Consider the following 12867-nt stretch of genomic DNA (forward strand, 5'->3'; position numbering starts at 1 on the left):
GAAAGACCATAGGTTTCACTATATAGATCTTTGTCGGCAAAAGGTCTCTGCTTTTTAATACACTGTCTAGGTTTGTCATAGCCTTTCTTCCAAGGAACAAACGTCTTTTAATTTCATGGCTGCAGTCACCATCTGCATTGATTTTGGAGCCCAAGAAAATAAAATCTGTCATGGCTTCCACTTTTTCCCCCGCTATTTCCGTTGCTAGGGATATCCATTTGCTAATAGGTTGGTTATTATTTTTAGACCTTTTCCATGAACAGTTAGGGAATGTATTTGGTTTTTTTCTTAATAAAATATATATCATGAATTCAAATTTATATTTCTAAAGCAGATTTGTAATTACAGGATTTTTAACTTCTTGGGTTTTATATTTGTGTTTGTCTCATCTGGAAATCTTGATTCCTAACAACATTAAGATAATTCTTAATTGATTTATATTTTCAAGATAATACCAATATGGTAACTGAAAACTATTTAATATTTCTTAACTGTTTTAATTTCTAGGAGTTTGGCTATTAATGTGATGTATAAGTTTATTTACTTTGTTTTGCTTTTGGTTGTTGCTTTGTAATTTTGGTTTAATTTTGTTTTGTGAGAATTTAAAACATTTGCATAGTTTCAATCTATGGTATTCTGTTCCTTCCATCCCCCATAGAGAGGTATCTGTCATTTCTCTTTACAACTTGAGAGTGTTCCTAAGGCAATCTAGCATAGTTTATCCAGTCACTCCCTGTTGACAGACATTTGGTTGTTTCTAGCATTTTGCTATTGTAAGTAAACAGCTATTTATTGACATCTGCCTTTTTTGCTAACTCTTTAACTTTGCCCCAGTAGACAAATAGTATCTTCCCAGTTGATTTTATAACTAGCAATAGGGATTTCAAAAATAAGATCCTGATTTTTGTGCATCAGTAGGCCATTTTTTAAGCTTTGTTTTTGTGTCTGACACACAGTCCTTAGCAGTGGGGAGTAGAGAAGCATTCCTATCCTTAGGAAGTTTACAAAAGAGTATAACTTGAAACCATGCTACCAGTATGAGACAAAATATCATTTAGTAGTAGCGTATACTGAGTGTTCTGAATGTTTAAAGGTGGAAGTTTAATGAAGAGAGCTATTGGGAAATAATTTTCAGAAAGACTTGAGAGGACTTACTAGCTGGGCTGACATTTAGGTTATTCTCTTCAGTGTCATCCTTGCTTTGTCCAGTTCATGTAGGGAAGAATTTTAATCCTGGCTATTTCCAAATCCCTTTGTAAGAGGGATAACTTCTGTGACTGGGAGTTCATTTGTTAGCTTCTGTTACACGGCAGCATGTGGAGTCACAAGGTGTAAGTCAGATGGACGCCTTCAGGCCAGGCACAGAAACCCCTTGGAAGCCAGTCTGCAGTGGAGGAGGCAGATAGTGCAGTGGCCGGAGCCTGGCAGTGTAAGGTGATGCCATGTTTAAGCGCAATGCCCTGCAGTTCCCCTCATGAGTTTTCCGGCCAAGCCAAAAGATGCCTGCCTACCCTTGCCTTTGCCTTCAGTGCTGGTCTTAGCTGTTATTGAGGCACTTTCATCCTTTGTGGAGTATGGTTCTGAAACAGGCTTTTACTCACCTCCTCCTTCCTGGCCCCCTTCCCCCTGCTCAGTTTCAGGCAGTACATCCGGCAGCCCAGCAACCAGTGATCGCTCAGTTCCCCGTGGTATCCCAAGGAAGCTCTCAACAGCAGCTGATACAGAACTTCTACCAGCAGCAGCAGCAGCAACAGCAGCTGGCCACAGCCCTGCATCAACAACAGTTGCTGACTCAGCAGGCTGCCTTGCAGCAGAAGGCCGCAGCGGCAGCCGTACCACAGCCCCAAGCACAGCCGGCCGCAGCAGCCCCGCCAGCCCCTGCCCAGGAGCCAGCGGTGAGAGTCAGCCAGAAGAGGAGCCCGCAGTGAGGGCTAGGGAGAGGGTGGGCAAGAGGTGGCAGCAGCTGGTGAGGGAGCTGCTGGATCAAGGCTTGGCTGCTCCCCCACCCTGGTCGTTAAAATATTTGATCTTTTCCCAATGTATCCAGGCAAAGGATGAAGTATTCTGTAGAAGCTTAAGGTTTTAGAAAAATGATTCTAAGTTGCTCATGGAAAGTGAACTTGTTTACAAGACATAAATAAACTCACAGACATGGGAAACAGGCTTATGGTTATCAAAGGGGAAAGGAGGGGAGAAGGATAAATTAGGAGTGTGGGATTAATAGAAGACAGACTTTCTCGTTTCTCACCCTAATATTAGACCAGCGGGAAGAGCTGTCCTTTGTGTCTACCGGCGCCAGTGTCGAGCAGTCAGAGACCAAAGTAGAATTAGAGCTAATCCCTTTCCTGTCTTCAGAGGGCAGCGTGACCACTGTGGCCTTGCCAGTCTCAGAAGGTTCATGTAGGCCCCCCACCTTTACCCTGAGTTCTGACTGTGTTGTGCTTGTTGTTTGTCTTGAATGACATTACTGGCCACTTCATACGAGTATGCAGTACCTTCAAGAGCCTGCTTGCTGAGACCATTTGCTGTGGCCTGATGCCCCTTGGGGCACCAGAGCATCTGACTATTATTTGAGCCATCTTGTCAGTTTAGAAATTGGGCATGTTCACTTCTAGATAGTGGCTGAGTTTAGAATCAGGACCTCTACACACTCTTCTGATTCACCTCCACGGGTATATCCTCAGGCACATGATACTTTGGCCTTTAATGAGTGTCCTTAATTCTGTACTCACAGAGTGACGGTAATAGAAAACTTTATAGTGATGGTAAAGGGCATTTTACATCCCCAGTTGATGGAGTATCACAGCTATTATCATTCCTGGGCAAGTCCAACCAACAGAGGAACGAGGAAAAGTAAGAAACTGTCTTTCTAAGGATTGATTTCTAATAGAGTTTTGTCACTGATCTTAAACCAGAAAACCTACATCCCTTCAAAAGGAAGCAATGCCATAAATAGACTGTCTTCTCTGAGTCTCAGCTCAGTGTCTTTACACCTGCATTTCTGAAATAGCTCGATCTTCCTGCGGGCATGTGGTAGACAACCATTCTCTGTATTTTTAACAAGTAACAGAATTCCTCTTGACGATGGAAAAAGAATTAAAAAAAAACTGTCGTATCATGTAGCTGAAATTTTGTCTTATCCAGTCCTCTAATGGAATTGGAAACTGAGGTCCAGGCTAGAATGGGAATCACCCAAGATACACAGACCAACAGCAGCAGAGCTGGGGCAAGAATCGAAGAATCCTGATCTGTGTTCAAGGGTAACAGCAGGGCTCATCCAGGGTAATGGCAGTGCTGCCACTGACTGTCCACTTCTCTCGGGAACCCTCTCTGCTGACCCTGGACAGAATATCCACTTTCCTAGGAATGAACTGTGATCCTTCTCCATGTTCTCTGGATGAAAAAATACTTGAGCACTTTGTTCAGGGGAAGTTGGTTAAGAATACAGAGAGGGGACAAGAGCAGAACAGGCTTCAGCCAGGAGTCAGAGTTTCCCAGCCTTGACCCTCCCCTTCCTCCCATGACTTTGTAGGACTTACCTAGAGAAGCAAGTAAGTGAATGTAAATTGTACCGTGCAGCCCTTTCACAGCAGGGATGTGGCCGTATCCCACAGGGGGTTACCGCAGTCTTAACGATCAACACAGACATGGAAGCAGCATTCCACATTCCAACGACCTAACTATGCAGTCATTAAAAGTCATGGTTATAAAAGTCTGTACAACAGTATGGAAATGCTCATGGGATAATGCTAAAGGAGAGATGAAATTACAGGAAGAGTATGTCCTTGAAATAGACGTAAATATAAGATACCAAATAAAAGATAAGAACAATTGTACTAGAGTAGTGGAGTGGAAGTTGAGGTGGTTTTTCTTCCCTTGTCTATATTCTTATATTTCTTAATGTGATTATACTTCTTTCATGGTTATGTATTTTGCTTTTTAAAAAATCTTTGGCAAGATAGACATCTTGAGTCTACCCTGCTTCTCTCCCCCTGTGTTACGTGTCTCCTTCTTCCCCCTTCATAATCTCATTTTTGGATGAGGAAGCATCATTGTGCAAAAAAGAGAGTCCTGAGCATGGATTCTACCCTCAGTTGACCCTGTGACCTTGAGTAAGCACTTAACCTCAGGGGTCTTTGGTCTTATAATTTCTAAAATGAGGAAGTTGGAATCCATGCTGTTTCAGATCCCTCTTGAGTCTTCAGTCTGAGATTCTGATTGGAAATAAAACTGCTAGACAAGGCTATTGTGGGATGTGGGTGGATGGGTGGTAGCCACTTTGAATTGGTAGCTGTGATAGAATAAGGTGTCGTCATGACAGGAGCACATGTTCTCTAGTGTGCCGCATACAGAGATTAAGCGAGAAGGGAAAATGTTCTCCCAGTAGTTTGGACTCTTCAAAATAAAGGGCCTCAACAGTTGAGTACCCTTTTCAGAGTAATGAATGTCCTAAACTCCAAGAAATAAGCAAATCTAGTTCTGTCCTTAAAGCCCTTCTCCTCCCTGCCGGGACTGGCTTTAGTTAGATTGGCTATTGCTTCCTGGAGCTCTGAGGAAGTTGTGGAGCTGGGGCTCTGGGCTTCTTCACAGAGCACTTTGCTTCTCCCTCAGAGATGCAGTCAGCTGCTTTACCCTCTGACCTTAATTTGATCAATATTAGGACCTTATATTATTTCATTCATTCAGTTGGTGAGTGGTTGTGTACTCTTACATGCACACAGCTTGCCTCAGAAATTAAAGCCTGAGTCAGTATAAGGACAGAAACCCCCAGGCTATCAGCATCCTGACCCAAGTAGCTGGACACTAGTCTCTGGAATCTCTCCCGGGGCCAACCTTTGGAGACATAGAATGTAGGAGCTGACCTGCAGCCTGGAGGGACAGCTCCAATCTGAGATGAGAGACTGGAGGGAAGGGATAGTTCAACCCCTGAGGCATTGAATAGTCTTAAATTCCTTAATCTCTGGATTGACAGTTAAGGAAGAAAAGATTAGGTGGTCCTGTTTAACCTTTTTAATTTGATCATTTTCTTGGCATGGAACTTTGTAGATCATGACTTATGCTTAAAAACTCACCACATGGGAACAAGGATGTTCCCTCCAGTTTGTTTTTCTGTGGTGACAGTGCATCCTGCCTGCCTTCTTTTTTAAAGAAGGTCCATATCTCATATTATTAGGTCAGTCATTATCAAGGGCTTTTAAATTTTTTTCTTATTGTATCCTCTACCTTGTTCTTTGGTGCCATTTCCAAAATGAAGATTGTAACAGATTAATCCAGCTGCCCCCATGCGTACATTTTCTCAGAGGTCACTGCAGAAACAGAATCCTGTAAGACCCATCCTGTCAATGAAACAGAGTGTTAACAGCAAAAGCAAAAAAGAACTGCTAGCTCTTAATCACAGTGAAATTCTGTCTCACTTATTTCTAACTAGTAGTCTGTGTACTGTCAGAAAGTCAGGGATCTCTTAGTAGAACTCATTCAGCTCAAATGTGTTTTAGCTGGAGGTGAGCCTTTGTTGGCTTGTGACTCTGGTAGTGGAATGCTTGAAGCCTACCCTTTGGAGGCATTCTGAACGAATTTTGAAAGCAGAAAGTGGTCCTTTAGGAAACTTCCTAGATCTTTAGACCTAGGAATAACTTCTGCAGCCTTTGAGTCAACTTGCATGTGGTTACCTTGTTTATTATTGCTGATGAAAACTGAAATGTATATATAAGCACCAGGTAAGTACTCTGTTGGTATCAGACTCAAGGTTGCATCTCAGATTGTCAAGGAAGCCTAGACAGTCTGGGTGTTATTGAGAAACTGTGCCATTTGAGCCATATGTTAGCTCTCACATGGCATTTTTTTGTTATACCTGTCTGCTTATTTGATTTTCCTCTCCTCCCACACCCTTCCCCCCCTTTCTTGAACACTTTCATCTCTTCCTAGCAGATTCAGGCCCCAGTAAGACAACAGCCGAAGGTTCAGACAACCCCACCTCCTACCATCCAGGGGCAGAAACTCGGATCTCTCACTCCTCCATCATCCCCCAAGGCCCAGCGTGCTGGGCACAGGCGAATTCTCAGTGATGTGACCCACAGTGCAGTCTTTGGGGTCCCTGCCAGCAAATCAACCCAGCTGCTCCAAGCAGCTGCAGCTGAGGCCAGTCTCAATAAGTCCAAGTATGTACTGCTTCTGTGGGCGAGGGCTGCTGGGGGGCCGTTGCTGTATAATTTTTGCTATGTACATAATTGTGTATAGATGTATGTATAGGGGTGCGTGTCTGGGTTTAATAAGAAACTGAATTTTCCTGTAGTGCATAGATCAGACTGATCTTAAAAAATAATTTTTTACTTGCCTCACAATTTCAGTCTCTCATCCATCCCATACTGTGTAGAGTGTTTTCTAAATTCTTGATCTGACCAAATCTCTCCATGCCGATAACATTTCCTTGACTCCCCATTTTCTGTGGAATAATATCTGAACTGACTCGTTAACAGGTCAAGGCCTATTGTATCACACTGGCAGAACTGCCATTCTCCTTCTGGTTCCACTTAGGAAATGCTTATTTGTTCATTAAGATCCACATCCACAGTTTTTTTTTCTTTGACCCTTCCTCTGGTATCACATATAATTTTGTCTGAACTCTCTTTGAGCATGTATCACACTGTATTATTTGTTTCTATGTCTAGCTGACCTGGCCTGTAGGTTCATCCGTAACAAGCACCATGGTTTAACCAACCTTAGTAAATCTGGTGACAGGCTCTGTGCCTGACATCAAGTAGATCACAATGAGTGTTAGTTGCGTAAATGCAGTGTCACACCCTCGACTTTCTTGGAACCATGTGCTAAAGTTAAAAATCTTTAAGTCATTAGCTAAATGCAAAGGCATCAAGAGAGACTTTAGAAGAAATTAAGTAATGATACACAGGAGCCCAGGATGGTGGTAACTGCCTCTGTTGCTCTTTAACTGTGATGGTGTCCACTGATGCTGGACCCTGACAGATGTGAGGCAGCCGGGAATAGGCCTCAGCCTCTCTGGGCCAGTTGTGAATGTTACAATGGTGACCACAGGATGCACGAGCCCAGCAACAGGTTGGTCTGGGATCCTGAATGAAAGAACTTGCAAATGAGGCCAAAAATCTAATAAGCGAGAGATTAAAGAAGTAATGAGAGAGTGAATCACAAAAGAAAGAGAGATGTTTGTTTCACACAGCAGAAAGGGCCTCTGTGGAAACTTCCATTGCCTCAGGAAGACCTTTTAGAAAAATACTGTGGAAAATAATGGTTTGACTTAGAAAATAATTTGCTCTTGAAATAAGAAGAATAGATTGACCCTTTTCAACCTTCATGTGTCTTTTTATTTCGTGGGGATGGGAACCTACCTAGGTCTGCAACCACCACTCCTTCAGGCTCCCCTCGGGCCTCCCAGCAAAATGTTTATAATCCTTCAGAAGGTTCTACGTGGAATCCCTTTGATGATGACAATTTCTCCAAACTCACAGCTGAAGAACTGCTAAACAAGGATTTTGCCAAGCTGGGGGAAGGTGAGTAATCAGTATCTTTTTGAGGATATTGAACCTTAATTCTAGAGGGGTATGCCTGTGAAAATGTAGGCTTGGATCCAAGACTTGACTTTGAAGTATGTGTGCAAATCAATTTATATTTTCACCAGAGCGCCATTGTTCTCAGGAAATGATCTGGTCGTGTTGTGGGGGCAGCCGGGAGAGTCGGAAACATTTAGGACAGGTTTGGTAGCAGAGATCAGGATGATAGTGTCAAACACATTTACTCTTTGGAGGTGTGTGATGGCACCTTGTCCTAAGTGGTTGTATTATCCCAGAGGATCATAACTGCTCACCCTGAGGGTGTGGCCTCACTGAATCTTTGTGATCAGAATTCTCTGCTCCTGTTGACTGACCATGGAGAGGAGATCAAATAAGTAGAAGATACCATTTCCACCCTCAAATCCACCGGTTAATTTGAAAGGCAGGATGCCTACACATACACACACACCTTCAGAAAACAACAGTGTATACCGGCTAATTTGAAAGGCAGAATGCCACACACACACACACACACACACACACACACACACACAGTCTTTCTCTCTCTTCAGAAAACAACAGTACACACACACACACACACACACTGTCTCTCTCTCTCTTCAGAAAACAACAGTACACACACACACACACACACACACACACACACACACACACACACACACACACTGTCTCTCTCTGTCTCTTCAGAAAACAACAGTATACACACACACACACACACACACACACAGTCTCTCTCTGTCTTCAGAAAACAACAGTATATACCCTGGGAAAATTCTACAATATGATACAGTTCAAAAAAAAGTACCTCAGTGTCAACAAAAGCACAGGCTAAAAGAATGATCAGAATGGAGTGAATGATAAGAGCTTTGACTAAACATTTTAGTTTCACTATTTTATGGACATCTGGTGGCTCAGTGGTAAAGAATCTGCCTGCCAATGCAGGAGATGCGGGTTCGATCTCTGGGTTGGGAAGATTCCCTGGAGAAGGAAATGGCAACCCACTCCAGTATTCTTGCCTGGAAAATTCCATTGACGGAGGAGCCTGGCGAGCTACAGTCCATGAGGTCGAAAAGAGTTGAACATGACTTAGCAACTAAATAACAACACAATCCATATGCTTTCTTGCCCTTTTTTTTTTTTTTCAGTCTTCATAGGGAATAGGATTTAATTTCCTTTGACATTCATTGTCTATTTGTGCTATCATTATGTATACCAGTTATTGCTCTGGATTATAAACAGAAGCACCTTTATGGACTATTGAAAATTAGTATTTTGCACTCTATTAAGTGACACCCTAGTTTTAAAATTCTTGTCTCTATTTTTAATAATTTCCTGTCACCCTTCTTGTTATTCAGCTGTCGGCTTTTACATTAAGCTGTTTTCATTGTGCCCGTCCCTTATAACATCTCACCGCTGCCATCTCTCTGCTCACTTGCTCTCCTAACTGCTTCTAATGTGGAAAACAGATCATCACACTCATTAGAATTATGTAGAGATAAATGGACTCAGTGTGAAGGCTGGAGGCATTCAGCTGTGAGTACTATGCTCAAGCTTTAGGGCTTTAGACTTCCTTCTTTCCTCAGCTGTTTCTCAGTTACTGCAGTGGCTAGATAAAGACCTTTGAATAGCCAAGGTGTTGCCTTTATGTGGTAAAAACAGTCAAGAGTAGATGTCAGTTTGGGGGATGCCCTTCACCTCCTGCCTGGGTGTGCCTTGTGGGATTCTCCTGGGATGAACTGAGTGGTGTTTTGTCCCTCCAGGCAAATATCCTGAGAAACTTGGAGGCTCTGCTGAGAGTTTGATCCCAGGCTTTCAACCAACCCAAGGTGATGCTTTTGCTGCTTCCTCATTTTCTGCTGGAACTGGTTAGTATGGCAGACACCTGTAACTCAAGACTTCACTGTTGTCATCTTCCCACTACTGATTTCCAGCCCACAGATGACCCTAGCATGCCAGCAAACCCCAGATCCTGGGGCTAACATATTTTCCATCACTTAAAAGATTTCGTAAAAAAAAAGAATGGGAATTAAAAAATGATCTAGAGTTACTTTGAATTAGATTGTCAGAATGATCTGGCAGTAATATACAGGATTTGTTCTCTGAAGTCCATAGACATGTTCTTTAGCAAATATTTCTAAATTTCAGAAACATCACTCTGTTACTGTCTTTCTTTTCTTTTTTTTTTTTTTTGTGGGTTTTGTCATACATTGACATGAATCAGCCATATAGTTACACGTATTCCCCATCCCGATCCCTCCTCCCACCTCCCTCTCCACCCGACTCCTCAGGGTCCTCCCAGTGCACCAGGCCAGAGCACTTGACTCATGCATCCCACCTGGGCTGGTGGTCTGTTTCACCATAGATAATATACATGCTGTTCTTTCAAAACATCCCACCCTCACGTTCTCCCCCAGAGTTCAAAAGTCTGTTCTGTACTTCTGTGTCTCTTTTTCTGTTTTGCATATAGGGTTATCGCTACCATCTATCTAAATTCCGTATATATGTGTTAGTATACTGTAATGTTCTTTATCTTTCTGGCTTACTTCACTCTGTATAATGGGCTCCAGTTTCATCCATCTCATTAGAACTGATTCAAATGAATTCTTTTTAACAGATGAATAATATTCCATGGTGTATATGTACCACATGTTACTGTCTTATAATTGCTCAGGTTCTTTGGAATGACTTGGAGGGTTCTAAGAATTGGATGTTCTGTATCTGAGATTCTGCTGCTGCTTGTCTTTGTGCATGTGTGTCTGTGCTTCTGGGCAGAGAGAGAGATCTTTTTACATGAGACTTTTAAAAAATTCTAGAAGTAATAATAAAAACCTAATTTTCCCTTTTGTTAATAAGCAATATATTTTATTTAGTAATTTATAGGAAAACATAGAGAAGGTTAAAAGCCCCATGATCTCATCCCCAAGGAATTAACACAAGAAATACCATTTTGGATACCATTTTGATGTCTGTTAGCAGCATTTAATCCTTTTAGGGTCACAGAGATCTTTTGAGAATCTGAGGAAAGTTATGGATCTTCTTCTTTATGAACATACAGGTGTCCACTATTTTGTACACAATTTTCACCCTCAGTTTATAACTGCAAAATACATTTTTATAGTCACATTTTAAAGCCTGATTTTTACTTTAAAAATCTTTTAAATTGTCTACATAAAATTCCTTTATATGGGTACATCCTAGTACATTTAACCAAGTACCTCTTTTTTAATTTTATGTCAACATTTTACTGTTATAAATTCCTCAGCAATGGATGTGAGGTTTTGACTATGTTATTTGTATGGAATCTGATATCCTTCAAAATTGATCTTTTAAATTATATTGATTAATTACTGCTTTTGAGTCTTTGTATTCCTTCTTCCTGCTTTCTTTATGTTTTTTAGTAGTTTTTCTAACCTCATAAATTTATTTCTTATTAGAACTTTGGCTGTCATTCCGTAATATTTAATATGTAATGCTCTCTTATTCTTGTTTTTAAATTTACGTTTTGATTTCTTTACCCTAAAGTTGCTTAAGATATATTTTAGTTGCATTGTGATTATATGGCCTCTGTAACTACAGAGGTAGTTCTTGCTATGGAGGAGCTTTCTGTTGTCCAGTTTGTTACTCATTTTGTATACATTATATGGGAATTAGTTTCCATGTTGATAAATATTAATCTACGACATGATTTTTAATGGAAGAATAATAACATTGTATTTAACATCACTTTTGACGGACACTTGCTGCTGCTGCTGCTCAGTCACTTCAGTCGTGTCCGGCTCTGTGCGACCCCATAGACAGCAGCCCAGCAGGCTCCTCTGTCCCTGTAGCGGGCTGCCATTTCCTTCTCCAGTGCATGCATGCATGCTAAGTCACTTCAGTCGTGTCCGACTCTCTGCGACCCTATGGACAGCAGCCAGCCAGGCTCCTCTGTCCACAGGATTCTCCAGGCAAGAATACTGGAGTGGGTTGCCTTTTCCTTCTCCTGACGAATACTTAGGTTGTTATAAATTTTTACCACATAAACATGCCTGAAGCTAAGTTTTTATTTATATCCTTTACCATTTCCTTAAGATAACTTCTAGGAGATTATTTGCTAAATCAACAGATATATGTATTTAAGGCTTTATGGTACCTATTTCCAAATCAGTTTCCAAGAATGCAAATCAAATTTTATTTCAATTAACAATAGATGAGAGTAATTTTCACCTCATTTTCCCACCCAGACCAGCTTAGAGGTTTTAGATAGAAGACACTGTTTACTGGCCATTTCTACTACTTTTGAGATTTGGGTTGTTCGTGTCCTTTTTTTTTTATGGTTCTGTGTTTGTTTTGTTCTTATTAATATGTAAGAGCACTTCATGTGTCATGTATTGCAGGCATTGTGCCCATCAGTTTGTCATTTGTCCTTTATAAGTATCATCTCATCTGACCCTCTCAACAGCTCTCGAAGGTTCCCATACCATTTGCATATCAGTTATGGTTGAGGTGACTGAGTACAGACTAGTCTCTTTCGCAGAGTCACATAGCTAGTAAGTAGCAGAGTTAGGAGACTAACCATTTGGCTCTAGAACTTCCTCTCTCAGGTTTTCTGCCTCATAATAAGGCAAATTTAATAATATTTTCCTAGAAAATCATCTATAGTTTCAAAAAATTTTTTTAATAAGATGGAAGAGTACATTGAAATATTTTGTAGTATTTTCTTGGCATGCGTCAGTTTTATTGTATGCGTTTGTGTTTCTCTTTTTCTTGGTAACTCTAACTAGAAACTTGCTGTTTTATTATCTTTCAAAGAGAACTCTATAGAACTGTTTTTCTGTCTTCTAATTCTTCGACTGTTGCCGTTATCTTTTTGATTACAGTTCCCTTTTTTAGGCTCACTTTGCTGATTTCAAAAAGAATACATAGTAAATTTTTTAATTCTTAAAAATAAAAAGTTTTAGAGTTTTTCTCTCAATATAAGAGAGATTTTCAATCAGCCTGACTGTGGGGAGGGAGACTCTAATCTCCAGGAAGACTTTTTCACACATGATTTATTACTCCCTTGTCTCCTTGCTCCAGTTGCCCACCCTACCCAACTTTTGAGGACTACACTGTTATTGAGAGTGCTTTCTAATAGCTGTGTGTTTCCCTTGTAAGAAAAAACTCTCAAGTTTTAACTGTATCTCGTAAGTCTTCATATGATGTTTTCGGTGTTAATATTTTCAAATAGGCATTGGAGTTATTCGGAAGGTGTACATTTCAAATATTAAATAGTTAAAACTTTTTGTGTGTTATTTTTCATTTTTAGCTTTGTTGTCTGGTCTGTAGGATTTTTAAGTTTATT

The 12867-nt window shown here is 40.9% G+C and overlaps 1 protein-coding gene across 16 annotated transcripts in view; it reads left to right on the forward strand.

Moving 5' to 3' along the window:
* Positions 1-12867, forward strand: part of AAK1 (AP2 associated kinase 1) — a 168145-nt gene that overhangs the window by 118066 nt on the left and 37212 nt on the right. For 9 of the 16 annotated variants that reach the window (XM_065929007.1, XM_065929013.1, XM_065929011.1 and 6 more), the window contains exons 13-16: positions 1635-1895; positions 5926-6158; positions 7366-7523; positions 9305-9409. In XM_065929007.1, the coding sequence (XP_065785079.1) occupies positions 1635-1895; positions 5926-6158; positions 7366-7523; positions 9305-9409 (757 nt within the window). The remainder of the gene's footprint in view (positions 1-1634; positions 1896-5925; positions 6159-7365; positions 7524-9304; positions 9410-12867) is intronic. The other 7 variants (XM_065929009.1, XM_065929017.1, XM_065929020.1 and 4 more) reach the window with 3 other exon arrangements.

The sequence above is a fragment of the Muntiacus reevesi genome, chromosome 3 (genome assembly GCF_963930625.1).
Source record: "Muntiacus reevesi chromosome 3, mMunRee1.1, whole genome shotgun sequence".
In the NCBI taxonomy this organism is placed as follows: domain Eukaryota; kingdom Metazoa; phylum Chordata; class Mammalia; order Artiodactyla; family Cervidae; genus Muntiacus; species Muntiacus reevesi.